We start from the raw sequence: 21952 nt of genomic DNA on the forward strand, positions 1-21952 counted from the left end.
TGTTCCTAATGTTAAATGATGGCAAAAAGGTATCAGCAAGGTGAAATAGCCAAGCCTGTAGTCAAATCCGAGTTACTCTTTATTTCACATTGTGAAGTATGTTGTTTACATGTGTTCAAGTTAGATTGTGCCCATCAAAGAAAAAGCAAGCAACTAAACTATAAGAGGGAGTTTAAAGGACTTATGTGGTAGTGCCTCCCTCCCCCCCCACCTTTTCTAAATGTTTGTGAGGAGGAAGAGGCGAACTTTCATTCCCATGGGAATTTGAGGAAGATGATGGTAAAATTTTTAAGAAGACAGGAAAAGGAAATGCTTTCTATTTAGACAGAAGAAAAGCAGCGGGAATGATTCTCATGTACAGTTGTTGCGGGGTTTTTTTTTTTTTTTAATTTAAAAAGGCTTTTTTTGCGTGTGGGGGGAGTCTTGTAGTGCAACTAAATGTTGATTTTAGAAAACACCACATTTAGGACATTCTCTTATCACTGTGGAATATAACTTAAAGATATCAAATGAAGGCAGGAACAGAATGATGGGAATTTGCTACTTGAGGAATATAAGAGTTTTATTCTGAAGTGGTTTGTTTGGTGGATATGGTGAGCCCTGTGTACTTACTGACAGCATCTTAGAGGCAGTTGATAAGACTTTGGGGGTTATGATGGTTGCGTTGGGGTGGGAGGGTTGTTCTGATTTTTTGTAGTTCGCTCGAGGCAGTACATCAGCCTGTACTTCTGAGGGCGTTTCCAAGTCGATTTTCAGGAGCAGTCACTCTTCTCACCTTGGCAGAAGTCTGTGCCGCCTTGTGATTTCCCTCCTGTGTGTTTTGAGTTAATGATGATTTAATGCTCTAGCAACGTCCAGGGCTTCTCATTGTACAGGTGGGCTCGTAGCCTGCCTGCTGGCCTCTCGCCTCGGATCCCAGGGGCATCTGAGTTTATTCACCTTCACGGTGATGCCAGAAGCACAAGTTCCCAGGTGTTTTCAAAACCTATCTCAACTATGTTTTCAGTGTCTCAGAATTCCACCGAGGGTCACTTGACATGCCTTCGCCTACAGTCAATATTTGTGTGCCCTCCGCCCTTGGCTGGGTTTTCTCTGTATCCAGGTAGATGGGGTCACAGGTAGGCAGCTCCCCGTGCCATCCCGCCCGCTGGCCAGGACTTGGGGGTCAGGCCTGGCTGAGACCCCCAGCTGCCCTCCTGGAGTCAAAGGTGGCTGGCTTTGTTCCTGGCTCCTCTAAAGGCCTGAGGTCTAGATCGTAGAGAAAATCCTTCCTGCTTCACTGTTGTCGCCGCAACAGTATCAGCCAAAATAATCACGAGATCTTTCCAGGTAACCACCAGCTGTCCTCTCAGCTGTCGAGAGAGTTGTGAGCTGCTTATTCATCTTAGAAGCAGTTACTGGGAAAAAGGTTAAAATTCCAGCTCCCGATTGACATTACCCCTGAAAACAAAGGGTTGATTTTCCTTCTCCTAGAGAACGGACACGTCCGTGGAAATTTTTGGAACAGCACATGGACACGTGACAGAGCCTCACCTCCCAGAGGCAGTTAGCGGTGTCACTTCAGACTAAGTGGAAGCTCAGAGATGATAGATTCCAGTGGGGTAAATGGAGTTGAATAGAAACACATTAAAAAAGCACCACCTGCAGTGATGTAAGCTGTCCTGCTCGCTTCACTGTTACTCATCCTTCTGCTGTAGGCAGCCGGGTCACATGTGATCATAAAGCACCTCTGACTCAGGTCAGGGACTGGAAACCCGTCACATTATGGAGGGCATTTGGTCACAGATTCTGGACCAGAGGCCAGGTGCAGTCCTGGGGCTGTGATCTGTGGGAACATTTTCCAGTGCAGGGATTTGAACATGCAGCTCAGTTAACAGGGTTGGCGAGTTGATTTTGGCCGAGATCTACCATGCTAAGTAGACTAGCCTGAGACTCAAGGAAGTCTCCAGCTTCGTGAAAGGAAAATGTGGTGTGGCGGGCTTTAAGGCATTTTAATATGTCCCACTTTTTCTTACTTGCCCTGTTGTGTTGAGGTTTTTCAAGGGTCTAACTGTATGTGAAGTTAGTGAGTGATACGTCTGAAGGACACTGTCCTGTCTGATAATATAGTTGTGTGACTATTTTAACTCATTGACAAGGCTATTGAGGACATTTGTAATACTGTGTTCGTTACTTTGAAATAATTCGTCTTCTCCTTATTCTTTGAGTCTGTCAGTGACCGAATATTTATTATCTTTGTGCTAGACATTGAGGGGTACCTGTTTTTCACTTAGGCTTGGCAGTTTTCGTGGAGCTAAAATTCTTTTAAAAGGTTGACTGTTTCTTCCCCTGTCTCGTATTGTTTTCACTTGCCTGATTTTATTTTTAAATACATACTTTAACAGCCCTTAAGCATGGGGCTGAGCGAGGATGGCAATCAAAGACAATTATGATTTAATTGATGGGTCAGATTAATCAGACTGGCAAAAATATGTCCCCTAATTTTGTTAGCTAGTTAAAAAAAATTTTTTTTTTCTTTTAAATTTTTTGTTCATTAACGGGAGGCCACACACTGAAGATGGAGTGATTTTCCCTGCATGTGTGTGTGTGTGCCAGTGGAACTCTGTTTCCGAAGGAAATAAAGAATTTAGTGGCTAGAAAGATTATGTCAGCTGAAAGGTATGCCTGTCAGAGAAAGAGAGAGTGAGTGAGAATGAGAAGACCAAACCAGGGCCCTGTCACTTACGCGGAACTGCAAATCCAGGAGATGAGGCGTCACCCACTGCAGGGCTGTTGCCATGAAAATTAGATTTTGAGCATGACACAGGACAGAAAGCTTTGATGACAAAGCCAGCAATAACCACCAGTTTAAGGCTGAGACCCACGGACTCCCCAGTAAGGCTCAGCGGAGCCCGCGTGGGTGAGGCACCCGGGCCTCCCTCCCTGGCATCTGCTCTGAGCTGCAGGCCTCCTGCAGTTGCCCCATCCTAGGTATCGCCCGCATCGTAATTAAATCACCCTTTTGTCATGCTTGTGAACAATCTATATTTGGCTTGGCTGCTTTTTGTGGGGGAGGGGAGAAGTGTGGTCAGAGAACAAAATAAAAAGAGCAGTTTGTGAGCTCCAGATGAAGAGCACACCAGTAAGGGTCTAAACGGCCTCCCATTCTTGAGGCGAGGCTTGGTTATTTATTCAACAAATGTGCCCTGGAGCCCCTCGGGGGGCCACTTGGGAGCTGGGTGCTGGGGAGGCCCAGTGCCCATCGGTGCCCAGGCCCTCGGGCCGCACGGCATCTGCAGGGAGCTTCAGCCGATAGTAACCAAGGGAGCATATGATAACCAAGCACGGGAATAACAACTGCATGGGTGGACAAGCCTTTTTTCTTTTTCTTTCATATGGTACTTTCTAACATTTTCCAGTATGGCTGTTTTCGGTTAATTTGAAAGTTGTGGCCGACGCTAGGATAGTGGTTAGAAAACCTGCTTTAAAAAACCCTTTAAAACATCTTTCCCATAGAAAGCTATGCATTATTGTGCCTAGAAGGGTAAAAATCCGCCACTGATCTATTAGAGCAGAATGAAAAGATGTTTCCTGGAAAAAAAGTATTTCCGCCCATCAAACATGTTTATCTCATCTCATGCATGTTGGAAGCCAGGCACATGCGCATCTATGGAGTAGCCCAGAATGAACGAATTATTCCGCCTTCTAAGCGGTGTGGCAGCCTAGATACAGAGGCGAAGGGTTGAACTTGGGGCTGGACCGTTGACATGACACGAGTTCTGTCAATTGCCAAATGGAGTCACGTTAAGTTACGTGACCTCTAACATTGAGCTCTCATTTTTCAAGTCAGAATTTATTTTAGCAACTTATGGATCCAAGCCTTGGAAAGGCTTGTTACTATTTTGAAAGTATAGGTGAAATACGAGAGGGACGGGTGAATGTGAACACGCGCGGAACAGTACGTTTATGAGACGCCGTCCATACTTCCTGCACTTAACCCAGCATCGCTGAGAAAAAGGCATTGTGTTCCGGGTTTCTCAGGTCGTCATGGCCACAAGTTCCTGTGCTGTGCTCGGGATCAGGGAAGCTGTGGGACGACTGCAGACACCTGCAGCTCACCAAGTGCTGAAGTAAAGGGTTGGAGGCCTCCCTTACCATTTGATGAGATTAGCTGATAGCCATCATGACATCCGATTATTTCCAGTTTCAGGTGGCAGAACTAGAAAACAAACTTGGTGTGTCTTACTCCAGGGTGCATGCCCTCAATGACGTTGCTATGTTACCCTAAATCAAGTAAACCAAGGCAGCCATTAAAGAAGGAAAAAAATCCTATATTTGTCAAATGTGCAACTGTTAAATTTTTGTGAGGGTCTTCCACTTAATGATTTCTCATTTCCTGCAAGTTATTCAAAAATCACTGCTTCAGACAGGTCCCGGGACCGTCCTAATAAACAACAGCCAGTGGCTCCTTCCACTTGCCAATGTCAGTCCCCTTTGCCTGCTGTGTTTCTTTTCTCTTTAGTATTTGTCATGTGTATGTTTACCACCTGTTTCCCCTTGCTAGAGGGGAAAGTCCGCAAAGGTAGGGGGTTCAAACGTTTTCTTCCCTGGTGTATCTCAGGTGCCTAGGCCAGTGTCTGTGACATAGTAGGTGCTCCTGAATGTACTGAGTGAAGGAGCAGGAGAGGAAACCAGACACTTGAGCCTTGAGGGGCCGTGAGGGGAGCCACCGGGTGCCCTTGTGGTCCTGACTTGGGTCATCAGGAGGCTGTAATTTCTTCTGAGTCATCCATACTTTGAGGTGAGTTGTCTGGAGGTGGCCCCGCCCCACCTTGAAGCATTAGTAGAATGGAATTGGCTGGGTGGCTCTCACGACCCTGAGGGGAAGGTCTCATCGCCAGCCTTTCTTACAGACTTTTCCCACAGGTCGGGGCCGAGCTTCCGTCTTCGGTTACACAGAGAGCTCTGGTCACCGGGGACTGGCTCCGTGGAGCTCGTTACAAGCTGTTCCTCGACGTGGCGAGTGTCCCTGCCTAGTTGCCACTCTGGGTTTCAGCACTCAGCGTGCCGTGGTTGCATGTTCCACAGTGGTCTTACTTAGCCTCAATCCTTTATTAATTGCCTCTCACTCAGACTCCCTCAGAGCAGATAATCCTTCACTTTCGGCTTCCTTTCCATTACTATTGGATTTCTTGGTTTCAGCCATGACATGAGAAATAGAACCAAGAAATTGTGAGTGAGGCTGTTGTATTTCCATCCGATTTACCCCTCTCTTAGCGGTATTATGCTTGAAAATAATAGAGAGGGCCATTGCCCAGCGTGTGAATTCTGTGTGTTCCGTGATTCGTCCGGTGATATTTCCCAGTCTTTGCTTACCACGGAGCTGAGGTTTACCCACAGCACCACACATCACCACCACACCCCCCCCCGTGCCTAACCTACCCTTGCGCCATCACCGTACCCTGTAAAGCAGTTACTTGTGGGAACCTACTGTGTGACCGAATGTCGTATACGCAAGTGACCGGGACATGGCCCTGTTCTCAAGGAGCTTCTAGGCCAGTCGCAGTAACGGACACATAAGTAAACGATGGTTGTACTGGGCGGTTTCTGCCAGCAGGCGTGGGGTTTGGCATTAAGAAGCCTTCTCAGAGACAGTTGAGCTGCTCTTTCAGGTCGAGTGAGGGTCAAGTGCAGGCCGGGTGGGATCAGGGCGTTTCCAGCAGAGGAAACGGAGAACTAAACGAAGTTTAGCTTAGCTCGAACTTAGCTCGGAGAACTAAACGAAGCTCCCCCTTGACTAAGTGTGGAAGGCACGTGGAAGATGACCTCGGAGGGGCAAGCAGAGGCTAGAGCTGGCAGACCTTGGATGCCACGGTCGTCTGGACTCTGTCTTTGAGGTTACAAAGAACCAATTCAGAGTGGGTGATTCCCATGTGTTTGGCTTGGGTGATTAGGTTAATACTTGGCTGCATGAAGAAGATGTGGAACAGGGGAGGTGAGGGCTTGCGGCTGGGGTGCATCATCACCGGGCTGGGATCACCAGAAGGGTTCCCTCCTTGCTTTTCTGGTGCTCAAGCTTAGGGTCCTGGCTGGAGTCAACTTGGCTGCCACTTAGCAGTTCATAGTCATGGAAGAGGAGCGGGATGTGAGCCCCCCCAGTGAGCATTGTAGAGTGAAAAGAGGTCAAAGATAAGGCCTTGGGGAGCACCAACATATAAACTTGTATTTCTCTGGTCTGGACGTCCCAGTGTGAGCTCTTTATGTGAGATCCGTGCACTTTTCCACACCTGCGGTTCTCTCCTGAATGCGCTGTATTCTAATCACCCTTAGAGCCTTGCTACACCCACCTGCAGTATCGCCTGGGAGCTTGTTAGGAATGCAAATTCTCGGGGCTCACCTCACACCTCCTTAATCAGAATGCATTTAAACAGAATCCTCAGGTGATTGCTATGCATGGCCAAGTGCTAGAAGCCCTGCTGTAGAACATCTTTACCAATCACGTAAAATCAGGGGGCTCGTTTCTTCTGTGTTCTCCATAGGAGGACCTAGTTGCCTTTTAAAATTTTCTCAAAATTACAGACTATCGAATATATAGAGTGTAAATCTAATTAGCAGCTAATAAGCGGCATTTGGCTAGGATGCAGAGCTTTCCCTCCTCATGCTGTTTCTTGCATTCTGATCGCTTTGTGTTCATTTATAAGGAGACTCACTGCAAACAGACATGCTACCTGCATGCTCACTTGCTTGGGATCATCTAACACACTTTCCCCCCAATGACCCAGTGAAGAGAGAGATTGCATCTCACTTTTGTGGTGGCACCGGCCACATCCACAAGTAGCTTATATTTGATGTAATTATGATCACTGTTGGACGGTACCTCCATCCATGTCAGCTGCACAGAAATTATATTCAGTATCTTGTAATAACGTGTAATGGAAAAGAGTCTGCAAAAGGATACGTATATACATATACATAATATATATATAACTGCATCACTTTGCTCTACACCTAAAACTAACACAGTATTGTAAGTCAACTATACTTCAATAAAAAATTGTGAGGTTAATTACAATGAATGTTTTCTCAATAATGTGCCTTTATTAAGGGCTGTTTAAGAGTTTGTTTGGTGTGTGAAAATTCACAGCTGCGTTGAAGTTTACATGTCTTTATTTTGAAAGGAAACCTTTTCAGGCTTGGGGAAAAGATCAGCGACAGATGACAAAAGCATGAAAAAAGACACTGAGAACTTGTACAGTTGGAGTAAAAGTTTATAGTGGTGCATAATGAGCTAGTGATACCTTTTTAAAAGTTTATTTTTCATTAATTTTTATTGAAGTGTAGTTGCTTTACAATGTTGTGTTAGTTCCTACTGTTACAGCAAAGTGAATCAGCTATATGTATACTTACATCCCCTGTCTTCTGGATTTCCTTCCCATTTAGGTCACCACAGAGCATTGAGTACAGTTCCCGGTGCTGTCCAGTAGGTTCTCATTAGTTATCTATTTTATACATAGTATCAATAGTGCATATTTGTCAATCCCAATCTCCCAATTCATCCCAGCCCCCTTTCCCCCTTGGTGTCCATATGTTTGTTCTCTACATCTCTGTCTCTATTTCTGCTTTGCAAATAAAATCATCTGTACCATTTTTCTAGATTCCACACATATGTGTTATTATACGATATTTGCTTTTCTCTTTCTGACTTACTTCACTCCGTACTACAGTCTCTAGGTCCATCCACGTCTCTGCAAGTGACCCAATTTTGTTCCTTTTTATGGCTGAGTAATATTCCACTGTATATATGTATCACATCTTCTTTATCCATTCCTCTGTTGATGGACATTTAGGTTGCTTCCATGTCCTGGCTATTGTAAATAGTGCTGCAGTGAACATTGGGGTGATGTGTCTTTTTCAAGTATGGTTTTCTCAGAGTATATGCCCAGTAGTGGTATTGCTAGGTCATATGGTAGTTCTATTTTTAGTTTTTCAAGGAACCTCCATACTGTTCTCCATAGTGGCTGTATCAATTTACATTCCCACCAACAGTGCAAGAGGGTTCCCTTTTCTCCACACCCTCTCCAGCATTTATTGTTTGTAGATTTTTTGATGATGGCCATTCTGACCCGTGTGAGGTGATACTTCATGGTAGTTTTGATTTGCATTTGTCTAATAATTAGTGATGTTGAGCATCCTTTCATGTGTTTGTTGGCAATCTGTATATCTTCTTTGGAGAAATGTCTATTTAGGTCTTCTGCCCATTTTTGGATTGGGTTGTTTGTTTTTGTTTTTGTTTTGATATTGAGCTGCATGAGCTGTTTGTATATTTTGGAGATTAATCCTTTGTCAGTTGCTTCGTTTGCTAATATTTTCTCCCATTCTGAGGGTTGTCTTTTCATCTTGTTTATGATTTCCTTTGCTGTGCAAAAGCTTTTAATTTTAATTAGGTCCCATTTATTTATTTTTGTTCTTATTTTCATTACTCTAGGAGGTGGGTCAAAAAAGATCTTACTGTGATTTATGTCAAAGAGTGTTCTTCCTAGGTTTTCCTCTAAGAATTTTATAGTGTCTAGCCTTAAATTTAGGTCTTTAATCCATTTTGAGTTTATTTTTGTGTATGGTGGTAGGGAGTGTTCTAATTTCATTCTTTTACATGTAGCTGTCCAGTTTTCCCAGCACCACTTACTGAAGAGGCTGTCTTTTCTCCATTGTATATCTTTGCCTCCTTTGTCATAGATTAGGTGACTATAGGTGCATGGGTTTATCTCTGGGCTTTCTATCCTATTCCATTGATCTATATTTCTGTTTTTGTGCCAGTACCATACTGCCTTGATTACTGTACCTTTGTAGTATAGTCTTAAGTCAGGGAGCCTGATTCCTCCAGCTCCGTTTTTCTTTCTCAAGATTGCTTTGGCTATTTGGGGATTTTTGTATTTCCACACAAATTGTAAAATTTTTTGTTCTAGTTCTGGGAAAAATGCCATTGGTAATTTGATAGGGATTGCATTGAATCTGTAGATTGCTTTGGGTAGTATAGTCATTTTCACAATATTGATTCTTCCAATCCAAGAATATGGTATATCTCTCCATCTGTTTGGGTCATCTTTGGTTTCTTTCATCAGTATCTTATAGTTTTCTGTGTACAGGTCTTTTGCCTCCTTAGGTAGGTTTATTCCTAGGTATTTTATTCTTCTTGTTGCAATGGTAAATGGGATTGTTTCCTCGATTTCTCTTTCTGATCTTTCATTGTTAGTGTATAGGAACGCAAGAGATTTCTGTGTATTGATTTTGTATCCTGTGACTTTACTAAATTCATTGATTAGCTCTAGTTGTTTTCTGGTGACATCTTTAGGATTTTCTATGTATGGTATCATGTCATCTGCTAACAGTGCCCGTTTTACTTCTTCTTTTCCAATTTGGATTCCTTTTATTTCTTTTTCTTCTCTGATTGCCGTGGCTAGGACTTCTAAAATTATGTTGAATAATAGTGGCGAGAGTGGACATCCTTGTTTTGTTCCTGATCTTAGAGGAAATGCTTTCAGTTTTTCACCATTGAGAATGATGTTTGCTGTGGGTTTGTCATATATGGCTTTTATTATGTTGAGGTAGGTTCCCTCTATGCCCGCTTTCTGGAGAGTTTTTATCATAAATGGGTGTTGAATTAATGATACATTTTAAAAATATGAACTCCCTTTCCTGTTTATAAGTGATTATCAGCAGTGTAATCAGGTATCTGGAATTAACTGTTCTGTTATTTTCTCCCTTAGTCCTCAAACATTAATATTTTTTGTGTCCTTTAGAATTGAACATTTAAGTTTCTCACACAAGAGTGTGTCAATTCCATAAGACATTTGTTAAAAAGTTTTTGCTTTTGTTAATCAAAAGTGACTTATAATGTTAGTTTGGGGTATTAGGTAATATTGCTGAAGATGAGGTTTGCTGTGAAGCTTTTTTTTTTTCATTTTCTGATTTCTTTGCATTTACTTGAGCTTATAACTCAGGACAGTTTAGGAAATGACCCTGTGGCTCCCACACTGTGGAAAAGTGAAGAAAATGAAGGAAGTTTAAGAAAATGAGATTTGCACAGAAAATACATTCTGTGTCTAGTTGATCAGTATCAGGTATGTGTTGAGAATTCCATGTTTTGGCAACTCAGGCAACACAAAGTTTCCAAATGTGTGACCCTGGGAAGAAGTTACCCTATCATATGATGAGTAGGAAGTCAAGCAACAAAGAAATACTTATTGAGGGCGTGTTCTCTGCACAGTTCTATGGAGAATGCAGACTTGCCCAAGAAGTAGACAGTGGCCATAAGTGACTTGCAGCCAGTTAAAGAGTATAATATTAAGATTTACACACTTGAAAAAGGACAAACAATACAGAAAGGCACGTGAGTCAACAGCAGAGGAGTGGCCTCTGTAGTCACGACTTAGGAACGCAGAGCAGAGAGAGGCTGGTTATTATAGGGTGGTTTGTTCTGGGAAGATGAGGAGGAGGTGCTGGCTGCCTGGAGCCTGGAAGGATCAAGGATTTCCACAGGAGGAAGAGGAGAAAACAGAAGGGATCTCCGATAAATGAGTATGCACCAGGGGTAAGTGGGCTGAAAACTTTGAAGGTGGTAGATAGGCATATTTGGGGAATCAAACACATGTGGCTGTTACTGACAAGGGGGTTTAATTGGATTCTGCACTTATTGCCTAATAAAAATTCTTAAGCATAGGGCAAAAGTAAAGCAAGGATCCTGTGTTGTGTTTAAGTGTACTAGAGGTCTGACCTCCATAGTTTTTATGGGAAAGGTACATTTTATTCTACGTAAATTGTCTTAATCTGTCCTTTGTGTTCTTACCCCGTGATTATTTAACACTTTCTCCTTTAGGGTCGCAGGGACAGGGAGAAACACATATATCCATAAAACAAAGTCATCTAGTAGCATAAACTGTAACACCCTTACAAGGTGGGGGTGGTGTGGGAAGGAAACACACCTTCTGTAATTCTAGAACCTACCCCAGGCTCTCTTTAGAAGTCCTTCGGTATCTAGTCTCATCCAACGTGGTAACTTAAGGGAGGATTTAAAAATATCTGAACGCAAGGAGAAATCTCCTGGGTGCATCCAACTTTGAAGATGTTGTAAGGGACTCTGCTCTTCATACTGGTGAGGAAGTCAATCACGATTTTTAATGCTGATGAAGGCTTCGTTTCTTCTGTAAATTCCCTTCTTGACAACATATGGGTCCTGGAGATCCAAATGTGAGTACCTGCCATGTATTTATCTGCGTAACTGGGAAAAAAATATGTGCTCCATGACATTCATCTTCCTACCATTGGGGTGGAGCTTTAATGTAACGCAGCCCTCTTTCTATTGATTATAGTTTTTTCTTCCTGCCATAATGCTGTGAAGCATAATTGATTGCGCCTCTCTTTTAAAATTTTATTCTAAAAACCCTTATGGTGATACAGTACAGAACTCGCTGTATTGGAAAGGTCAAGTGTCTAGTGGTTTGTTTGTGTGTTTAACAGCCTTGAAGATAAAACTTTAAATATTTGGCCAATTATTTAAGAGTTGAGGGAATGTTTTTGTTTCCCTGAGCAGTTCTAGGATTTCACACGCAGTTTTTTGTGCTTTTGAGAGCAGTGTGAACGTCCTGGGCAGGGCGGCATCTGTAGTAAACATATTTTAAGTATTATTCTGCAACCTAATACGGGCCCATAATCCCATGCAGTTTGAAAATCCAAAAAGCCCCGGAAAGAAAACATTGTTGTAGGTTTGTAAAAAACTCATTTGGTGGCAAAATCTGACCTCAGTGGACTTGGGAGTATTTCTGGTTTTATCTAAAACACTTAAGTATTTGTACATGTTGGCTGTAGGTCCTGCCCCCAGGCCCCTACTGGGAATGTTATGCAGTAATTGGAATAGTTAGGACCATCTAAAATGAGAAAATAGTCAGAGTTCTGGAACACATTTGGCCGCAAGTGTTTCCAATAAAGGATTGCTTGTTCCCTAAAGCTGCCATATGAAGTGCCACAAACAGGGTGGCTTAAAATGTAGAAATGAATGATCTCACAGTTCTGCAGGCTACAAAGCTGAAATCAAGGTGTTGGTGGGGTCATGCTGTCCCCGGGCTCTAGGAGAACCTTCCCCTTCTCTTCTCTCCTTTCGTGGTGGAGCAGTCCTTAGCATTCCTCCGGTCACGTGGCCATCTTCTCCCTGTGTCTTCATTCCTGTGCGCACGTCTGCGCAAATTTCCCCTCTTCTGAGAGCACAGTCGTGTTGGATTAGAGTCCAACCTAATGAACTCATTTTCACTTGACTACCTCTGTGAAGACCCTTTTTTCTAATAAGGTCACATTCTGAGGCTCTGGAGTTTCATATCGTTTTGAGGGGACACAGTGGAGCCCGTAACACAGGGAATGGTTTCACAAGGAGGCGCTCCATTCTTGCCGCGTTCAGGCCAGTGCTGATTTCGAGACCCTTGCCTCCTGACTTTCCTGGTGCCCTGGCAGCTGCTTCACTGAATGGCTGTCACTTGGGAGCTGCCTATTCAGACTTGAGAAGTTGCCACATCTCGTGTTAACCTCCTGTAGGGCAGGAATCCCTTCCCCTCAGAGAATCTTGCCCGTGAGAAGAAAGATTCTTACATTGAAAACTGGCCTGGGTTCCTTTGGCACTACCATCACTCGCATCCCTGAGAAGTCTAGAAGGTTCCTACCTACGTTAAAGGAAGGATTGTGCAGAAATTCTTTAGGACAGTGCTTGGCACGTAGTAAACCCTTAGGTAGAGAGGTCGCTATTGATGTGCATAGGAGCTGTTGACTTGTCTCCTGAGCTGTCCTCGGATTCCTCTTCTCTCCACCACTTGCCCTGTATACCCAGGAATATTGGTGCCACAAGGCTGCTCTCGGCATAGTTGTTGTTTACTCATCTGCATGGCAGCTCCTTCTTCGAGACCTTTGTTCCTGAGCGCTGAGCCCTGCAGGTCTCTGCAGTGTCCGTCGCTGCTGTTGAGGGCCCCTGAGAACCTCCGAGCGCCCACCTTCAGTCCCGGCACCCAGAGCACGCGGTGACAGTAGACGTCAGGCACAAGCTGTGCTCTGGGCACCCACGGCTCTTCCACAGTTAACTAAAAGCATCTTTTTCTCCCTGTTTAGTGAATAAAGGCTGAATTCCCTGAGTAGTTCTGTGCCTTAGAATTTGCCCTCTTCCACGCAGCTCGGTGTTGATTCCACTTTGGCATCAAGGTCAAAGTTCCTCTGCTTGAGCAGCGTGGCTTCTTTTCCACCCTAAGGGCACAGGTGAGATGAGCCGAGGAATGGGCTTCAGTGTTAGAGTGATGACTTTGGAAGTCTGTTCCTGTACTTGGTGATTTCAGTGTGATAATGTGTCTGCGTACCTGTTTTTTTAGGCTACCGACTTTATAAATTGGGGGAGTGGAGGGAGCTAGTTTATTTAAAAAAAAAATATATATATATATATATAATTAAGCAATTACAAAGGTATCTTTGCAAGAAGTTTGAATTGGCTTGACTTCTCTAACTATGAGGAAAGTAGATGAGTGGGTATCAGTGTCCACCAGACTCATGTCAGGAAAGAGAGACGGATGAGGTGATCACATCTCAGAGTTTGTCCCCTTGCCTTATTTCCTTCAGAACTGAGTTCCTGATAGGCTCTTATAATTACAGGGTACTTGCAACTGTCCTCTTATTACAAGGTAGTGTTTTTAAAAAATAGACAAGAACTGACTTGCCTTTCCTCAGCTGCCTCACCGCACCACCTTGAACTAATGAACAAAGTGGTGCTGACTGTAAATTGTAATTACAGGTAGGCCTTGTAAGTTGCCCTTTCTATGACCCCAGTAAATGTGGGCAGTATCAAGTGGTCAGAGAAAGCCCACCCAGAGAGGCAGAGTCTTGGGCATCCAGTAGATATGAGCTGCCTGTACCCTCCTCCCATCCTCTCAGGAGTGATGGCCTGGCTGGATAGTGGAGACAAGTACTGAGTTGAATGAGCTCATTCTGCTGGATGCTGGAGAAAGAAAGAGGAAAAGACAGAGTCTCAGGGGTTCCCAAAGTGGGGTGCCCAAATGGGCAAATTGTTAGAAAGGCAGATTATCAGGTTCTACCTCGGATCTGAATCAAAAACTCTGGGGGTGGGCCCAGCAATCTGTGTTTTAACCAGCCCTCCAGGTGATTCTGATGCCTGCCACAGCGTGAGAACCTCTGCACAGGAATTCCGTACGTCTGCAGGCAGTCCAGCCACCGTGGTGGTGCCGTGTGCTGGAATCCACACGTCTGCACTGCGGTGGAGTCCTTGTCTGAGTGCACGTACAACGGGGAGGGGGTAGGGAGGTACTCTGAATTGTTCTGGTTAATCATTACCGTGAGCAGACACCATCAGAGTGTAGGTCCTGCCAAGTGAGCGTAGGAATGAAGCCCTCAACAGGTACTTGGAAAAAGGTGAGCAGTAGCCTGTTTTAAGAAGGGGGAGGGGTACTGATGGGGAATATTCGAATGTTTCCATGATACAGATTGTGGTTACCAAGGGGGGGGGGAAGGATTGGGAGTTGGGGATTAACAGATGCAAACTATTATATGTATGTATAACTGAATCACTTTGCTGTACACCAGAAACTAACATAACATTGTAAATCAACTGTACTTTCAATGGAAAAAAAAGTTCCAATGATAAATCTATTCAACCTCATAATTTGTTGTAGGATTCGTAGTCTCTGTGACACAAGACTTCTGATGTGGTGACTTTGCCTGTGCCCCACGTAGATTGCCTTCTCTGGCCTGGATAGTTAATAGATGGAGCACATTTCCTTTCTCTTTCTGCTAGAGGATAGAGTACATATTGCGTAAACAGTAGAACTGGACTCTGTGGTTTTCAAAGAACGTCTTTAGGGAAGATTTAGCGTTTAGGTCCCACAGTCATTCAGATCCACAGGACTCCTAAGATTCAAACCTGTTGTCAGCCAGCCCAGGATTCTTTTGCCAGGGTGGGGCCTGAAGGAAAATATTGGCAGGGGGTGTGGCTCTCCTTTCTGATGGTGAACTGGGAGAGCCATGCATAGTGAACTCTTCCTTGATAGCCATTTCTGCATCTGTTATTAACACGTTTGCCCCATCTATAGAGCTCCTGCCTGACCTACCTCTTGGAATTCCTGTCCGTTTTACTTCTGTAGCGTTGTAGAAGTTTATTACCCTTTGTGCTAAACAATTTGCATAAATATTTTCCAGCTGATAACCCTTCTCTAGGCAGGAATTACTGATAAGTCTGTGGAGCATTTGGTAAGTGAATATACAAGTATATTAGGCATAACTTGGTCTTTGTTTGAAAACTTACAGCTTTGAGGTTATATTAATTATTCCAGTTAAATAGTTAAGATCAGTAAAAGCTGATAATGAAATAAGAATTTAGTTGTGTGGTAAATTTGAAAGTGTGCATATATTATACTGATTCTATATTGTCCTGTGGATATATTTCCCATTGGACAGTCTTCTGGGACCTTTTCTTAATTAAATGCACACAGATAAATTTATTGACAAAGACCAAATGCTCTTTTAACTAACAATAGTAGGACTTGTGTGTTTGTGTGTATGTATGTGTGTGTGTGTTTAAAAACACTTGTTTTACAGATAAAATCTCTGTTCGTGAAACCATGTCTCTGGGGCTGTGATGGGAGGTAATGCGGAAATGATTCATTATATAGATTTTTGTTCAGCCAGAGCTTTTAAGGACTATTTAAAGTTTATATAAAGTGAGCTTGAGCTCTACATAGTCTTGGTGTGAGTACGTGTATATACTCCTGCAGTTTTAGTTATCCAGAGTCCTTAAAGTAGGGATCCTATGGGTTCGGATCCTACTGCTTTATGCTGGACTAGTCCTCGGAAGATAACAAACATGACTACTCGAATAAAGGTTGAAGACAAGTGAGTAAAAGTACCTCTGACGGACTTCCCTGGTGGTCCAGTGGTAAAGAATCCGCCTTACGATGCAGGGGACACGGGTTCGATCCCTGGTCAGGGAACTAAGATCCCACATGCCGCGGGACAACTAAGCCTGTGCGCCACAACTACCGCGCTCACACGCCTCAACTGGAGAGCCTGTGTGCAGCAAACTACAGAGCCCACGAGCCCTGGAGCCTGCACGCCACAACTGGAGAGAAGCCCGTGCAACGCAACAAAGAGCCTGCGCGCCGCAACTAAAGATCCCGCATGCCTCAGTGAAGATCCCGTGTGCCACACCTAAGACCTGATGCAGCCAAAAGTAAAATAAAAATAAAGAAACAGTAAATAAATCTTTAAAAAAATGAAATAAATAAAAGTACCTCTGAACTATCCTACGGCAATTTGAAATGAATGATGTATGTAATTATAGTATTTGCTATAATGGTCTCATTTGGCTGAAGATTTCTATAATGTCCACAATGTTTGTTGCATATTAAGAGAGAGGACTACTATACTGCATGAGGAATCATGCGAAGTAGTTTTAACTTTCTTGTACCATTTCTAATCTGAGAAATCCACATTTAAAACATCTCATCATGGATTACTTTTGGTTATTCCACCTACATTAGGCAGTAAAACCCTCTAAGCTTTGTAAACGCTCTCAGGTTGTTGAATAACACCTGTCTGTGTGCATGTGGTTTGAGTATGTGCACGTGCTGTGATGTGTTTCTGAACTGTATTTTCAGAAGATACACTTTCGTGCAGTCTTGTCTAATCAATTTGGAAAATTGGTAATTTCTCTTACAAGTGCGTGATTTGAATTGCTGAGTGTTGACATGGTAATTAAACATCACTTCACTGGCAGGGGTCCCACAAATAGACGCTATTCCAGTGGTGATGAAGCATATTTCACCAACAGGATACTTAACAGGGATACTAAGAAAGGGCATTCCTTTTTACTCCACTGAGTGTGTTTATATACCTTTCTTTAAAGGCTCTTTGAGATGTCTTGACCCTGTTACTTGAAAAGGAAGGTGGTGGTTCAATTAGAAATTGACGTTAAATTTGTAATGTTTACCCCACATACTTTATCAGCACAAATCTGGTATGTTTAACTTGAATTTTCTGGTTGTTACCATTTGTTTGGGACCATTTCCAGTGAGACTTCCCTGGTGGGGAGGGGCAGAGAGGCTGGCCATAGGGACTACCTATGTCACCTTGCGGTCTCAGTGTTCCAGCCTAAATAGTGACCATCTCTATCATTTGGAATATAGAGAGAAATGAAAGGAAGAAAAAAATCACTCATGGTCTCATAAATGCGGTAATAAACACTATTTTATAGTTTGGTATATTTATAATGCAGTAGGTGTATATGCTTTTACAGTTTAATTTTAATTGCTAGTATAGTTTAATTAAAAATTTTCAACTTTCTTTGTAAACAAAGCGTAGGCAATTACATCAGGTTCCTCATCAATACCATTTTAATGGCTCCACAGCATTTCATGTGTGCACGTATGTACTAGGACATTATCTTTTCTTTTCTTTATCCATGAAATGGGAATTACTAACATCCTGCTTACCAGGGTTATTCTGAAGATCAGAGATGGTGTATACATAAGGCACCATGCACGATGCTGTGCACTCAGAAAGTGCTTAATAAATGATACTGGAAGTTATTATTTCTGTTCATAAGATGGTCCCTGCATTTCAGATCATCTAATAAACATAAACATTTGTGACTTTTTTGAGTTCTTAGAATATGTATATACCCAACTTTCATAAAGGCGACATCTGCATATTTTATGCATTCACTCTTGTCTGACTTTGGTTTCTCTGGAGCAGGGGTAGACAGCCTCTTTGAGGGCAGCATCTGTTTACCTCTGTCCCCCTGCCCCCCACTTTTTTAACCTCCCCCCTTGGTGTCCACCACAGTCCTTTGCACATGGTGGACACTCTATTTGAGGAATTAATTACTGAACAGTTTCTGATAAGGGAGCGGTTTTTGGTTTCCCTGTTTCCTTATGGCTTTGTGAGTTGCTATCTCTCTTGGCTCTCTTTTTTTTTTAATTTTTTTTTTTTTCAGGCCGCGCTGGGCGGCATGTGGGTTCTTAGTTCCCTGACCAGAGATTGAACCCGTGCCCCCTGCATTGGGAGCATGGAGTCTTAACCACTGGACCGCTGGGGAAGTCCCTCTATTAAACTATTACTAGCATAAAAGAAAAGTGGTTTCTTAATCTCTGATGATTGCATGTATACGGGAAAAACACGTGATAGAAAATGCTGGAGACAAAGGCATGTCACAACCATCACTTTCTTTGACAGCTGTATGAACATTTTAGTAATTTATAGGTGGAACTTTGCCTATTAGTGACTGCCACTGAATGATATTTATACTAGCAGAAGATAAGAAAACATTGGTTTTAATTCAAATTGTTTTAAAAACAAACTCTTCTGGCTTAAATATTTTCATGGGCTACTGCATATCTACATAGATATAAACAGAACTGTGTATTTATGTGTCAGAGATAAACAGATGCACATGCAGTGCTCCCACCACCCCCCCCCCGACTCCAAAGGGTCTCTAGGACCCAAGGTTGGGACCCCCGAGTGACTGGTTATGGATGGCAGAGGACAAGGAGAGAGTTGGTCCTGACTAGCCATTTCAAGACTTGGGTGACTGCAAAGGTGCTGGGATAAGGGCAAACCACCAGCTGCTCCAAACAGCCAAGTCATTCCTGAAATATCCAAAAGTATATTTTCCAGCAGCTTCACAGAATGTGCCTAAGCTGTAAAGTTGTTGGGTTTTTTTAGTTGAAATATAGTTGATATACAATGTGTCAGTTTCTGGTGTACAGCAAAGTGATTCAGTTATATATACATTCTTTTTCATATTCTTTTCCATTATGATTTATCACAGGATATTGAATATAGTTCACTGTGCTATACAGTAGGGCCTTGTTGTTTATCCATTCTATATATAATAGTTGGCATCTGCTAATTGCAGACTCCTAATTTGTCCCTCCCCCACCCCCTTTCCTTTTTGGTAACCATAAGTTTGTTTTCTGCGCCTGTTTCTGTTTTGTAAATAAGTTCCTTTGTGTCATATTTTAGATTCCACATATAAGTGATATCATGTGGTATTTGTCTTTCTCTGACTTACTTCACTTAGTATGATAACCTCTAGGTGCATCCATGTTGCCTCAGATGGCATTATTTCACTCTTTTTATGGTGAGTAATATTCCGTTGTATATATGTACTACATCTTCTTTGTCCATTCATCTGTTGATGGACATTTAGGTTGTTTCCATGTCTTGTCTATTGTAAATAGTGCTGCTGTGAACATTGGGGTGCATGTATCTTTTCGAATTATAGTTTTCTCCGGATATATGCCCAGGAGTGGGATTGCAGGATCATATACGAACTCTATTTTTAGTTTTTTAAGGAACCTCCATACTGTTTTCCATGGTGTCTGTACCAATTTACATTCCCACCAACAGTGTAGGAGGGTTCCCTTTTCTCCACACCCTCTCCAGCATTTGTTATTTGTAGACTTTTTAATGATGGTCATTCTGACTGGTGTGAGGTGGTACCTCATTGTAGTTTTGATTTGTATTTCTCTAATAATTAGCAGTGTTGAGCATCTTTTCATGTGCCTGTTGGTCAGCTGTATGTCTTCTTTGGAGAAGTGTCTATCTAGGCCTTCTCATTTTTTGATTGGGTTGTTTGTTTTTTTATTATTGAGTTGTATGACCTGTTTGTATATTTTGGAAATTAAGCCCTTGTCGGTCTCATTATTTGCAAATATTTTCTCCCAGTCCGTAGATTGTCGTTTTATTTATGGTTTCCTTTGCTGTGCAAAAGCTTGTAAGTTTGATTAGGTCCCGTTTGTTTATTTTTGTTTTTATTTCTGTTGCCTTGGGAGACTGACCTAAGAAAACAGTGCTACAATTTATGTCAGAGAATGTTTTGCCTTTGTTCTCTTTTATGGTGTCATGTCTTATATTTAAGTCTTTCAGCCATTTTGAGTTTATTTTTGTGTATGGTGTGAGGGTGTGTTCTAACTTCATTGATTTACATGTGGCTGTCCAGCTTTCCCAATACTACTTGCTGAAGAGACTGTCTTTTCCCCATTGTATATTCTTTCCTCCTTTGACAAAGATTAATTGACGGTAGGTGTGTGGGTTTATTTCTGGGCTCTCTATTCTGTCCCACTGATCCACATGTCTGTTTTTGTGCCAGTACCACGCTGTTCTGATTACTGGAGCTTTGAAGTCTGGGAGGGTTATGCCTCCACCTAAGCTATAAAGTTTTAATGCCTCTTTACCTACCTTGGACAAAGGTAAAAATGCATCTGTCTGTAGTAGACCCATTGCTTTCTTGCATTTGTTGAAAGGTCATACATATTTAAGAGCAACTTATTGTCAGTGTTGGTGACAAGTGATGTATTTCAAAGTGTAATTCATGCCTTTCAGTAAATGTCAAAGGCTGGAATATATGTGCATATTTCTTTCAAATATCTTCAGTAGTCACCCATTTAAGGCAATTTTCTGGGTAGAAAAAACATCTGAAGCTCTTTTGGGTTTGTTATTAAGGTTTTAGGCTAGCCATGAAATTGCAGGATTCCATGCCTCACTGAAGAGTATGTTATAGTTGTAGCGTATGTGTAACTATTATTGCTATTTTCATAATTTTTGTACTTATAAAAGTAGTACTTGCTCACAGTAGAAAATTTAGAAAAAAATGAAAACCACAAAGAAGAAAATAAACATAATTCATAAAGTTGTAATCTAGAGAGAACAACTATTAACTTTAGCTATGTGTCAGTTACTTTTGTGCGTGTATATATATATATATATATATATATATATATATATATATATATATATATATATATATATATATATATATATATATATATATGCTTAGTGTGGAAAATGTAACCATGAAAGCATAACAGATTTTAAGTGCTACCCACATAAATAAACTGTAAGCATTACTGACTAACAACAACAAAAAAGTGTGGCTATATAGAATTAGTCACATTTTTAGATCATTTCTCTTCTAAACCACAAAGCGTTGAGCTTCCTAGAGAGTAATGTTAATGAGTTGCACTGAACACCAGCCACTAGGACAGTAACTTGTTGCCAGGAGTGAACCCTGTTGAGTTCTGTTGTAAATAATACTGCCAGTTTGATCCTCTCCACCCAGATCCCCATGGGGCTTCCACACAGCATGAATAATGAGGAAGCATGGGATACTTAGTGTGCTGGGGTTGGCCGGCACCCAATTTATGCTATAAGGTAATCAGTGTCAGATTAGATCAGCAATCACAGCAGAAGTTAGGGGGCTTGGAAGGAGCAACAGAGAACCTCACAAGTCTCGAAAGAGAGGCAAAAACAGGATCAGTTACAACATCTGTCATTAATAGGGCACTTATGCTGTGTGTTTGGTGCTGAAGTGGCTACTAATATTAATACGTAATATTCTCTGGTCCTTACAATGATGCTCTGAGTTAAGAATTATCGTTCCCGTTTCATTCATGAACCACCTGAAGTTAAGAGCGGTTAAGTGACTGTCTGAAGGTCACTTAGACAGTTGGGGAAGTTGAGATTTGAGACTCCAGTGGAGATGGTCAAGGGCACCAAATGAAGAAGTACCAGCTGAGGGGATAGATGGTCTTCTTGCCTACTTCCCTCCATGCCCCTCCTGGTTTTTTAAAAATTATAAAAGTATTATGTATTACTGGTTAATAACAGCAACAAAAATCTTCAGTGTACAGGAAGTGACATGAAAACCAGAACCTCTACCCCTATAGCTGTACCCTGTGTCTACTCCCCGTAATACAAGCTGCTGATGAGGTTTTTATGTGTCTTTCCTAAACCTTCTGGTGGTCTAGCTGGGGGGAGGTAAGTCTTGAACATAACCTACCATTGACCTCAGGATTTGGCCGTCCTTTCGTAGTAAAGGTGTGGAGAGTGTGAGATCTGAGAAGTAGAGCTTCAGAGGGCAGAAGCTTCTTCCAGAACTGCT

At 42.3% G+C, this 21952-nt stretch overlaps 1 protein-coding gene across 4 annotated transcripts in view; it reads left to right on the top strand.

Moving 5' to 3' along the window:
• Positions 1-21952, top strand: part of NEDD4L (NEDD4 like E3 ubiquitin protein ligase) — a 339936-nt gene that overhangs the window by 161819 nt on the left and 156165 nt on the right. Inside the window, exon 1 of one of the 4 annotated variants that reach the window (XM_036874902.1) lies at positions 10475-10567. The exons of the other annotated variants lie outside the window; for them this stretch is intronic. Within the exon in view, the coding sequence (XP_036730797.1) occupies positions 10551-10567 (17 nt within the window). The 5' untranslated portion in view covers positions 10475-10550. Of the gene's footprint in view, positions 1-10474; positions 10568-21952 lie in introns of those variants that run through there. 4 annotated transcript variants of the gene reach the window in all.

Source organism: Balaenoptera musculus, chromosome 14 (genome assembly GCF_009873245.2).
Source record: "Balaenoptera musculus isolate JJ_BM4_2016_0621 chromosome 14, mBalMus1.pri.v3, whole genome shotgun sequence".
Classification (NCBI taxonomy): Eukaryota; Metazoa; Chordata; class Mammalia; order Artiodactyla; family Balaenopteridae; genus Balaenoptera; species Balaenoptera musculus.